Genomic DNA, 12,039 nt, shown 5'->3' with positions numbered 1-12,039 from the left:
GCTATGGTCAGTACGGGCAATAGTCAGGGATGATGGGGAAATATAGGCCAACATCATCTGCAGGGCTACTGGTTGCTCAGCCCTGCCTTAATCACTACACTGCATCACCTCTTATGACCCTCTTCATTGTGCTGGTTTTGTTGAACATTATGTACGTTACTCCGTATCAGGGTGGCAAAAATGAAGCTTAGACAACTGTATATACTCGCAACAACCCTGTGAGGTTGGTTAGGCCAAGAACCACTGTTTCAGCCAAAGCTAGCTAGGGAGCTTCATGAGTAACCAGGGATATAAGAGAGACAGTGTGGCGTAGTGGCTAAGGTGTTGGACCGGGAGTCAGGAGATCCGGGTTCTAGTCCCCACTTGGCCATGGAAACCCACTGGGTGACTTTGGGCCAGTCACAGACTCTCAGCCCAACCTACCTCACAGGGTTGTTGTTGTGAGGATAAAATGGAGAAGAGGAGGAGGAGGATTATGTACACTGCCTTGGGTTCCTTAGAGGAAAAAAGGTGGGATATAAATGCAATAATAAATAAATAAATATGGATTTGGGTCCCAGTACAGTCCATGTCCTACACCAGGGATTGGGGATGTGTAGATTCTAGCACCTATAATCCCTCACCACTGGCCATTTTGGCTAGGGCTGATGGGAGTTGCAGTGCACCAACATCTGGAGAGCCACACATTCCTCACCTGTGCCTTACTCAGTAAAGCACCACACATGCACTATGGAGTAGTAATAATAATAAAAAATGCAGGTAGCCACGTTGTTCCACTGGAAAAACCCATCCAAAATACCTTTTATTAGGGCCAACTATAATTTTATTTATTTATTTACAATATTTATATACCTCTCCACATTCAACATTTCGGAGCGGTGTACAAGTTAAAATAAAATAAAAACAGAATAAAACACTTTAAAATAGATTTTAAAAGAAGCAAAGTGAACCATGGCTGGTCATTAAGGAAAGGCCTCCTGGAATTTCACACAGTAGTAAGTGAGCTTTCAAGTTCAACAGAAGAACAGAGTTATAGAACATTGTTATAGATGCTTACACTGGGCAGGAAATGTAGCAAGCTGCAATAAGGATGATCAGGGGTCTGGAAACAAAGCCCTATGAGGAGAGACTGAAAGAACTGGGCATGTTTAACCTTGAGAAGAGAAGGCTGAGGGGAGACATGACAGCACTCTTCAAACACTTGAAAGGTTGTCACACAGAAGAAGGCCAGGATCTCTTCTCGATCACCCAGAAGTGCTGGACATGCAATAATGGGCTCAAGTTTTAGGAAACCAGATTCCGGCTGGACATCAGGAAAAACTTCCTGAGTGTTAGAGCAGTACGACAATGGAACCAATTGCCTAGGGTGGTTGTGGGCTCTCCCACACTAGGGGCCTTCAAGAGGCAGCTGGACAGCCATCTGTCAGGGATGCTTTAAGGTTTGTTTTAAGGTGGATTCCTGCATTGAGCAGGGGGTTGGACTTGATGGCCTTAAGGCCCCTCCCGACTCTACTATTCTAGGATTGGGCCTAGCTACACTGATAAGTAGGATCAGGGCACAAACACAGTATTCCTTACTGCATCTCTTCCTGAATCATTGCCTGCTATCAGCAATATTGAGATGTTAGGATCTCTGTGCATTTGGGGAGCCACATCAGTTCTACCTAGCCACTTTTGATTCCAGTCACTTTGTGGCCAAGGAGATACAAGTGAGATCCAATAATTTTGTTGCAAGGATATATATATATCTCCAAGTAAAACACTGGGAAACTTTGCACATTCATTTTCTGCCATTTGCTTGTAATTCATGCTGTAGATTCCAGTATTTATCCACGAAAGCTATGGATTCTTAAGAGCAAATCCTAGAAACAGCTCTTTGTTTTATCCCCAAGAAACTCTCATCAATCCACCCCACCGCCCACCCCCAGTCCCCATCAGCCTAGAGTTGTCCCTAGTGAATCTCCGTTCTTCGTTGTTCCCCCTGGCTATAATAGGAATCCCACAAATTATACTTTTTTCTGCATGGGCAACTATGTCTCATTCAACGGAGCTTTACTAATTTATTTGTTTTGTCAAGTCAAAAGGGAGAGGAGGACGGACCTGGATTCTGAAGATTACATAACTGCCCTGTTCCAAAAGCAGAGAGAAAAAGTTGATTAAGCTGTCGTGAAATAGGCTTTTGTGGGACACAAAGCCTTTTATGTTAAAGTTCCTCAAAGCAATGATGAGTTTAGAACGCTGGGCATATGTCCGTGCTCGAGTCAAGAGTAAATGAGAAACAAGATATTCCCTTTCTGGATGTTGAAAACTAATTAAAAGTATTGGTGTGATCAAGAATCCTTGTTCCTCTAGGGGGCAAATGAGGCTTTCAGAAATGATTGTACATGTCTTTTCTACTTGTCATGGATGGCTACAATAGGATTTGTGAAATATGACCTCTTTGAGCAAGAGATATATCACGCCCACCCAAATTTTTCTCCGTATTTTCTGCTACAAAATAACCTTTAATAAACTAGTTTAATATAATTGGGTCTTGTCCCTCAGCAAAGGCACACAGAAACAGTGGGCTAAAATTGAAGAAATTCCCTCCACTCTACCTGTTGTACATTCGCCTGGAGCAGGTCTCCTAAACGCTCCACAAGTTCAGTGAAGGTAGGTCTCTCTGTCGGAACGCCGTGCCAGCAATCCAGCATGGTCTGGTAGCTATGGGCAAAAAAAGAAGTGTGCTTTAAAGTTAACTAACAGCAATTCATCTTTGATGTCATCTTCATGCCTTATAGACCAGCATCAGTATAGACAAGTCTTCCCCAACCTGGTGCCCTCCAGATGTTTTGGATGACAACTCCTAGGATTTCCTGACCATTGACCATCTTGGTCGAGGCTGATGAGAGTTGAAATCCAAAACCTCTGGAGGTAAACAGATTGGAGAAGGCTGCTGTATCCATTCCCTCTTTTCCTGCTCTGCCACTCTTATCTTGACATCTCTGCCAGATGTTGCCTACTGAAATAACAATGATGGCGATGACTATGATGATGATGATGATAATGACGATACCAACCATGTACATGGCATGTTACAAAGAAGGCAAGGACAACTACTGCTCTGAGGAATTTTCAGCCAAAAAAGAGACACAAAGGAGACCACAAAGGAAGTGGGAGAGAAATGGAGGCAGTGGTAAATGAAGGCAGAATATTTATTTATTTATTATTGCATTTATATCTCGCCTTCTTTCCTCCAAGGAACCCAAGGCGGCATACATAATCCTCCTCCTCCTCCTCTCCATTTTATCCTCATAACAACAACCATGTGAGGTGGGTTGGGCTGAGAGTCTGTGACTGGCCCAAAGTCACCCAGTGAGCTACCATGGCCAAGTGGGGACTAGAACCTGGATCTCCCAACCCCCAGTCCGACACTTTAGCCACTACGCCACACTGTCTCTCAGCCACTGCGCCAGCCACACTTTCTCTGAATATGCAGTGATTTCGGGTTCATATACTTAGGCTTAGCTACAGGATTTTTTGGGTGGTCTTGTATTATTTCTATTGTCTCTCCTAAAATAAATAAAAGCAATGCAATCCTATGCGAGCCTACTCAGAAGCAATTGGGTATAGGATTGCAGTGTAAACGTATCCGATGGGGGAATGATTTGATCAAAGATCAGCAGTACTCTGACTTTTGCATTACAATGAAGTCTCTCTTTCATTTAGTATTTCATGAAGCGCAGTGGCTTGCTTATATTAAACTGGGGATCAGCGAAGCTCTGAAGGGCGTATCTTCAATAACATTTTGATAGTCATTCCTTCTCCCCAAAGAATCTCGGGGATTGTGGAACTGTGCTGGAGTGCTGGGGTGGCAGGGAGGTATTTCAAAGAGAATTTTCAGCACTATCTTCAAGCTACAGTGAATTGGAGGAAGCCAGGACAGTTGCACTGGCATAAAACATGTACGTTTGTGAAGTGAAATGCCACCAAAATGGCCAAATCACAGGGCTATTATTTTGATGTTGGGGAGGCATAGCAAAGCCACTATTCCAGGAATAGGCCACCTAGCTTCTTCTTAAAAGAGTGGTCTCTTTGGAAAGTGAGCCAACGCATGTAAAAAGATCATGATTTGCCATATCCTGGAAACCTGACCCATTGGCTGCATTTGGACCCCAGAATAGTCAACGGTGGGGTAATAATCAACACAACAGTTGTTTATCTAGGGAGTACTCCCCACACAACATGATCATTATCAACCATGGTGTGGATTAGGATCAGCGTTGAGTTGACTATTTGTCCATGCTGAGTTGACTCACTCAACCCCTGCCCTCTCCCCACCTTCAGTCCTCCTCCTCGTATTCCATCAGACATTGCTGCTGAAAATCTATCCTGCCAGCTGGACTAGAGTGGAAGCCACGGCTTTGTCTGCTCTTGCCTTGTGACTCTGTGGTTGACGAAATAACCAATTGTGGCCAAGGAAATAACCAACGGTGCCCTCCACACAACACATTAACCAAATAACCAACCATTGGTGAACCCCCCCTGCCATATAACACAACCATCTACAGTGAGGTAAATGACCTCAAATAAATATAAATAAATATATACATAACCAACAGTCATCTATTTAAACCACTGTTGGTTATTGTGTTATCTGAACCCAGTCATTGTGTGGTAAGATGAGATTTTGACATGTATGAGAGAGCATGCAGAAGAGTAGTCCCTACATTCTTCCTCCATTCCCATTCTCAGAAGCCAAATGGTTGCAAGAATTGGCTCTAAGATCATATTGATGTGACTAAACCGGGCCTGAGCCAACATTTCTCAGAGGTTTCTAAGAAAAAGTTATTTTCTTCACCCCATAGAAAAAGAAAATCACTTTGCACAATTTTGTCTGAAAATTCTCCACTTTTTGTTGTGGCCACCATTTCCTCCTCCCCAACACACACACAGACACACACACACAGAGCCCCACAATGACACTTTATCACACCAGTGTTATAATGTGCAATAACTGCGAATTGCATGCAAAGGACTCCGAAGTTTTCCACCTTATAATCTGCTTTGAGTGTGAAGTACTCCCAGGCATCCTGCCTTAATTGTGCAATAAAGCAAAACGATTTGCTGTATTTAGCCCCTACTTTTTGAGCGTATCTTCCGAGCCGCCGCTGGGGTGCAGGAGCAGGATTTTAAACACATGCTTACATCTGCGTAAGCCTTAAAGATAAAGACACCAAAATTGGCACAATAATAGATATTAGGGAGAGCTTTAAGCGTACCAAATTTTGAATTGAATTGGGTCATCCGTTGATTTTTTATGATTTTTTTACATTTCCCCCTTAAACACACTTAGAATCATAGAATAGCAGAGTTGGAAGGGGCCTACAAGGCCATCGAGTCCAACCCCCTGTTCAATGCAGGAATCCACCCTAAAGCATCCCTGACAGATGGTTGTCCAGCTGCCTCTTGAAGGCCTCTAGTGTGGGAGAGCCCACCACCTCCCTAGGTAACTGATTCCATTGTCGTACTGCTCTAACAGTCAGGAAGTTTTTCCTGATGTCCAGCTGGAATCTGGCTTCCTTTAACTTGAGCCCGTTATTCCATGTCCTGCACTCTGGGAGGACCGAGAAGAGATCCTGGCCCTCTTCTGTTTGCCAACCTTTCAAGTGTTTGAAGAGTGCTGTCATGTCTCCCCTCCATCTTCTCTTCTCCATGCCCAGTTCTTTCTGTCTCTCTTCATAGGGCTTTGTTTCCAGACCCCTGAACATCCTGGTTGCCCTCCTCTGAACACGCTCCAGTTTGTCCGCGTCCTTCTTGAACTGTGGAGTCCAGAACTGGACTCAATACTCTAGATGAGGCCTAACCAGGGCCGAATAGAGTGGAACCAGTAGCTCACGTGATTTGGAAGCTATACTTCTATTAATGCAGCCCAAAATAGCATTTGCCTTTCTTGCAGCCATGTCACACTGTTGACTCATATTCATCTTGCGATCTGCACTTCCTGGCATGCAAAGGATCGCTGTCGCCCAGTAGCAAAAACAACAACAATCGCGAAAGCTTAGCGCTACGGGGATAATCCGAGGGAAGCAGGTACGTGGGATGAAGCTTTCTGGCTGGAGCACTGTGGAGGGTGAAAAATGATGGCCAGGCTGCCAAAAACAGGAGGGAGGGGCCAACGCAGGTTTAGTATCTAGAGGTGGAAAACTTACATTTCCGGAGTTGAATATTCAGGTGCTCTCATCCGTGTTCCTTCCTTGAGACGCCGGCAGAAGTCCTCATCAATATGCACCCCCGGGTACGGAGAGGCCCCTGTAGGCACAACACACACACACACAGTCAAGTTTAATGCAGTAATAATAATAATAAGAAGAATGGTACATAAAGTGCCTTCCATTTTTTTCTGCCTCTCGCACAGAGACGATACAAATGAAAGGAAAGCCTGGGTGGATCAGACCAAAAGTCTACCTGTGGATGAAGAGGGTATTGAGTTATGGTGGTTATATACAACCTTATTTAGTTATTGCCAGACTGGGCTTCTGGCCAATAACCTTATAGCAGAGTATTTGCAACGGTTTCCAGCAAAGTCAGCAAAGACACAGATTAAGACTGAGATTTTCAATAGGTTTAAACAAACCTTTACTGGCATATAAAAATATAATTTAGTTATGGCAATCACAAATACAAATACTTACATACGGTCAGTCAATACAGCTCTGATACATCTCTGAGTGGTTCATTTTGAGTGAGTGAGTGAGTGAGTGATACATGTACATGGGAATACATTTGCTTTTATAGACTAACTGGACAGTGATGCAACTGCTTGCCACCCTTAATTGAAACAATCAATTTACCAATTATTCAATTATGACATCAATGTCCAGGTGCAACGTTGACCTTTAAGTTTTCTGCTGAGTCTTCTGATTCCTCCAGCTCCTCAGCAATTAGTAAATCCATGGAAACATAACCAGAATCCTAATCCAGGATTCCAACAGTGGGAGGAGAGAAAGCAGCGAGGTAGATGACACCTCTCGTACTAGAAATGGTGATGGCACAGAGATACCTTTGTCAGAATCCAGGGCCTGCAATTGTTCCAGCCATCATGTTTGCCTGCAGTCTAAAAGCCCTACGTGGATCACCTGTGGCTCTCCCCAACCCTCAACCAGCCCGCACCTTTCTCCTGAGCGCTGCCTAAAATGGTTCTGTTAACAAAATTTAGGATTCTGCCAAGGCGGTCTTATTTCCTCAAATTCAGAGCAGACTTCTAGGATTCCACATTGCTTCTCTCCAACTGTCCCCCCTTTGCAGTACTACAATTGAGGACCAAAGTAGGTGTGGAGTCAGCATGGGGGCTGGGGGTGGGGGTGGGGTTTGATCAGGGGTATGAGCTCCATCAGTTTTATTGCACGCTCGTTGCTGGGCACTGACGGATGTTCACGGGTCCCTCTCATGACGTCATTTGCCTCCCACACACCTCCCAACTCTTCTAGCCTTCCTCATGCCACAGAAAAACACTTCATCTAGTCCGATTTATTTTTTGAAAATGGAAGTTGCCGCCACCACCTGCTGTGTGCAGGAGAAGCAGCGGGATCAAAATGGCCCACTGAATGGGCCATATGCATGTTGTTTACTTCCTCTTTCAACAGAGGAAGTAATGAGAGACAAACACGTGGGTGGCAAAGTGACGGTGAGCAAATGCGATTTCCGCCCGTGTGATGACGTTCTGTGTTTATAACCTTTTTCACCATGCCTTTTTTCTTACAGAAAATCACCCTTGAAGCTCCTATTTGGGGTCAAAAAGCAGCTTTGTTGCAGGATGGGGTAGCGAAGAGAGGAGCTTTACAGTGGGAAAATGTTGTGGAGGAGGCAGGAGTAGAAATGAAGCTATGGCCCTGATTTGGCTTGGGGCCTACTGTGAGTGTGAAAAAAGAACAACCCAATCACAGAATTCAATGATGTGGCTCACTGCATCTTGTTTGACCCTGAGATGTATGCATGTAGGCCCTAGATATTTTCACATGGGGGACTTCACTCACCTGAGCACTGCCTCTCTTGAGCACCGCAGTTTTACATTTGCTGTAGCTTAGTTTTTGTTCATGCTTCCCTGCCCAATCTGTGTCTCTTTCACTTTGGCTGTCTGCCCAAATCTGTACATGATTTTATTTTTTTAACAGCATCTAGTAGATTTTTGTTCAGAGTCAGGCAACCTGGTGTCTTCCAAATGTTTTGGACTGCAAGCCCCATAATCCCTGACAATTGGCCATGCTGGCTTGGACTGAAAGAAATTTCAGTCCAAAACATCTGGAAGGCACCAGGTTGGTTACCTCTGTTTCAGGTGCTTTAGAAACAAACAAATAAATCATGCTGGCTTTGCGTGAGTGAGAAATCCTATTGATGCAGCAAGTGTGACAACAAGAACATCAGAAGAGCCCTGCTGGATCAGACTGATGGTCCATTTATCCAGATCCTCTGTGCCAGCTCCAGATTTTTGAGAGGACGGGGGCAAGATTCCCTCAATGGGCTCCCTTCCTTGGTGAGCCTACCTTCTCATTGCCATCGTCACCAGCTGTTCTTGTGCCTCCTCCTCTTTCTCATCATTGCTACCACTTACTTGCCTGACAGGCAGAGAGCCAGGGAGCAAGGAGGCCATGGCAGCTGTTCCTCCTCCTCCTCCTCCTCCTCCTCCTCCTCCTCCTCCTCCCACCACCATTGTTTGACCAGGTGAACAAGTTCCAATGGTCAAGCAGAAAAGCAAGGTGCCCAACCCATGCCTACCATTGACACATGCCCCGAGCATCCTGCTTCCCAAGGAAAGGAACCTCTCGTGCAAGCACTGAGTCATTACTGACTCTTGGAGGGACGCCAGCTGTCGCTGACGTTTTCTTGGCAGGCCTTATAGCGGGGTGGTTTGCCGTTGCCTTCCCTGGCCATGATTACCTTTCCCCCAGCTAAATGGGTACTCATTTTACCGACCTCGGGAGGATGGAAGGCTGAGTCGACCCGAGCCGGCTGCCTGAAACCAGCTTCCGCTGGGATCGAACTCAGGCTGTGGGGAGAGTTTCAGCTGCAGTAACTGCTGCTTTACCACTCTGCGCCACACGAGGCTCCCTGCTTCCCAAACAATGGCCAAATAGATGCCTCCAGGAAGCCCAAAAGCAGGGCACGAATGATATAGCCTTCTCTTGTCATTGCTCCTCAACACCTGGTACTCAGAGGAACGGTGCCTCTGTACCTGTGAACTCCATTTAGCTAATAAGGAACAGACATATCCTTTCAAACCTGTCTCAGCCACGTCCTGTGGCAGTGAATGCCAGAGAGTGGAAGGTGCCTGTGAGAGAATATTGAAAGCCTACAATATGTGCATCGTAGAAAGAATGGAATCACAAAAGGGGACCAGCCGGAGTCTCATTGGCGGGATGGATTTTCTATAGCCCTGGAAAAGGTGGAATCATCCTATGAGAGACTTCCGCTGCCTGGGGGCAATTCAGTTCCCCTTAGTTCATCATGCACTGGTGAAGAAGCAATGCAGTCATTTCCCTGCAGTGATCAAGCAATGTGATGATGTCACTCCAGGTCCTCGCAACACTCACCCAGGAGCAAATACCACACCCCAGAGGCAAGTCAGGCCCAAACTCTTTGTTGATGGGATCAACAAAGAAGCAAAATGGACTGGAGAGGAAATGCCAGCAAGACAAAACCTCCTCAGCCCGCTGCTGCTCCCACAGGAGTCTCACCCCCAGTCATGACAGCTGAACTAATATGACAAGGAAACTGAAAAGGACACAAATAAATCACCCTGACTAATACGACTGTCAGGGCAAGGCAAGGCAGCCTGCAATGGAGCTGAGCGACACTCTAATAGACCTTGATTTCTTGGTGAAAAGAAAAGGACCTGCCACTGCAGAGCAGCGAAACTGTGGGGAGAAACGTGATTCTTTTCATGTCTGGTTTGGTGTGTGTGTTTTTTAAATTATTGAGCCTCCTGTTTACTTTCAGGTGTGCCCATAAAACTGCTGACTTGAGAGCCTATAGGCCAGCCTTCCTCAACCTGGGGCGCTCCAGATGTGTTGGACTGCATCTCCCAGAATGCCCCAGCCTGGCTGGGGCATTCTGGGAGTTGTAGTCCAACACATCTGGAGCGCCCCAGGTTGAGGAAGGCTGCTATAGGCAGAAGATGAAAGCCAACGGGACCTTCCTGCACTTATGGGCATCTACAGGACCTTGGACTAGGCTAAAGGGGGGTCCATCTAATTGATCCAACTTCACACAGGGGCCCGTCCAGATGCCTCCATTTTTTTTAGCAGTTTGCACGGCAATCCTATAGGCATTTACTCAGAAATAAACCCCGATGAGTTTAATGGGACCAAGATGATCAGGGGTCTAGAAACAAAGCCCTATGAAGAGAGACTGAAAGAACTGGGCATGTTGAGCCTGGAGAAGAGAAGATTGAGGGGAGACATGAGAGCACTCTTCAAATACTTAAAAGGTTGTCACACAGAGGAAGGCCAGGATCTCTTCTCGATCCTCCCAGAGTGCAGGACACGGAATAACGGGCTCAAGTTAAAGGAAGCCAGATTCCAGCTGGACATCAGGAAAAACTTCCTGACTGTTAGAGCAGTGCGACAATGGAATCAGTTACCTAGGGAGGTTGTGGGCTCTCCCACACTAGAGTCATTCAAGAGGCAGCTGGACAAGCATCTTTTGGGAATGCTTTAGGGTGGATTCCTGCATTGAGCCGGGGGTTGGACTCGATGGCCTTGTAGGCCCCTTCCAACTCTGCTATTGTATGATTCTATGATTCTCCCACATAAATGTGTATAGGAATGCAGCTTTATTGTACTTATTTTGTTGTGCACTTTAATTGGTAATTGTTTATACTTTGAATGTTTTTAATTTTTGTGAACTGCACAGAGAGCTTACCAGCTATTGGGCGGTATAGAAATGTAATAAATAAATAAATAAATAATTTATTGTTTGGGGATATAATAGATACATTGGTTGAGGTTCCATTGCCGCCTTTTCTATCCTGGGTCTCTCCAGATTTTTGGACTACAACTCCCATCCAATGACTAGCTGGCTGGGTCTGTTGGGAGCTGTAGTACTAAACATCTGGAGGGACCCAGGTTGGGGAAGGCTAAGACAGTATCTGTTTTCCCTTGATGTAGTAGGTATGCATCAAGCATAAATGTCTTTCTTACTTCAGTTTTAGTCATGTACACCGCAGTACACCGCAAGTTCAGAAGCAACCTGGATCATCCTAGCTGTGCTCCTAATACACATTGATTTGATCACTATCAACTGATGAATCATAGAATAGTAGAGTTGGAAGGGCCTATAAGGCCATTGAATCCAACCCCCTTCTCAATACAGGAATTAAAGAATGCTATTCAATCAGTTGTTGACATTTTAACCGACTACTCGATTGTTTCAATGTACATAGTGTTACCCAACCCTCGATCCCAAGTGTTCTTTGAGATACTGAAAGAATGATAAAATACCTTACAGTTTAAGAGAACAAAAGGTACTGCTGTGTTTAGGAATCGTATTTCGCAGCCTCAGAATTATGTTCCCTGATAGCTAGATTTCTCATAAACATTCATAAAGAACTGATTCTGTTCTAATGCTGTAAGTTTCTTGATTCTTTCATTTCCCAGGGAGGCTGTACTATGTTGCTTCCCTCACTTAATCTGGCCTCTTTCAAGCCTGGGGAGGAATTTGGAAGAACACGTAATCCGGTCTTAATTTAGGAGATTTAATAGAATCTGAATTTGAGTCCAGGTTTTGAGGAATCCCTATACACTTTACATCACGTAACATTCCTGTTTAATTTCCTGTTTTCATCCAGCTCTGGCATGCCAGTTTCCACCGTACAGTTGGGAGCAAAGTAAGAAAAACAAGAACTAGAAGGAAGGAATGGCAACACAGCAACAAGAACAACTGCTCCTTGAATCTGTTTGGATAACCTTGCTTTAGCCACAAGGTGCAAAGAATCCTTCCAGCTGGTAAGGGTGGAGCACTAACAGGGTAAGGGGGGGGGAGATGTTCTTTCCCAAGACGTCT

General features: G+C 45.2%; 1 protein-coding gene across 2 annotated transcripts in view; it reads right to left on the bottom strand.

Moving 5' to 3' along the window:
• LOC134409211 (vascular endothelial growth factor receptor kdr-like) overlaps positions 1-12,039 on the bottom strand; it is a 238,648-nt gene that overhangs the window by 20,694 nt on the left and 205,915 nt on the right. For both annotated transcript variants that reach the window (XM_063141839.1, XM_063141840.1), the window contains exons 25-26: positions 6,192-6,291; positions 2,598-2,703 (exon numbers count right to left, since the gene is read on the bottom strand). In XM_063141839.1, coding sequence (XP_062997909.1) covers positions 2,598-2,703; positions 6,192-6,291 — 206 coding nt within the window. The remainder of the gene's footprint in view (positions 1-2,597; positions 2,704-6,191; positions 6,292-12,039) is intronic.

The sequence above is a fragment of the Elgaria multicarinata genome, chromosome 15 (genome assembly GCF_023053635.1).
Source record: "Elgaria multicarinata webbii isolate HBS135686 ecotype San Diego chromosome 15, rElgMul1.1.pri, whole genome shotgun sequence".
NCBI classification, from domain to species: domain Eukaryota; kingdom Metazoa; phylum Chordata; class Lepidosauria; order Squamata; family Anguidae; genus Elgaria; species Elgaria multicarinata.
Note: the sequence above shows the minus strand (reverse complement) of the source record. Positions and strands in the feature narration are given on the sequence as shown.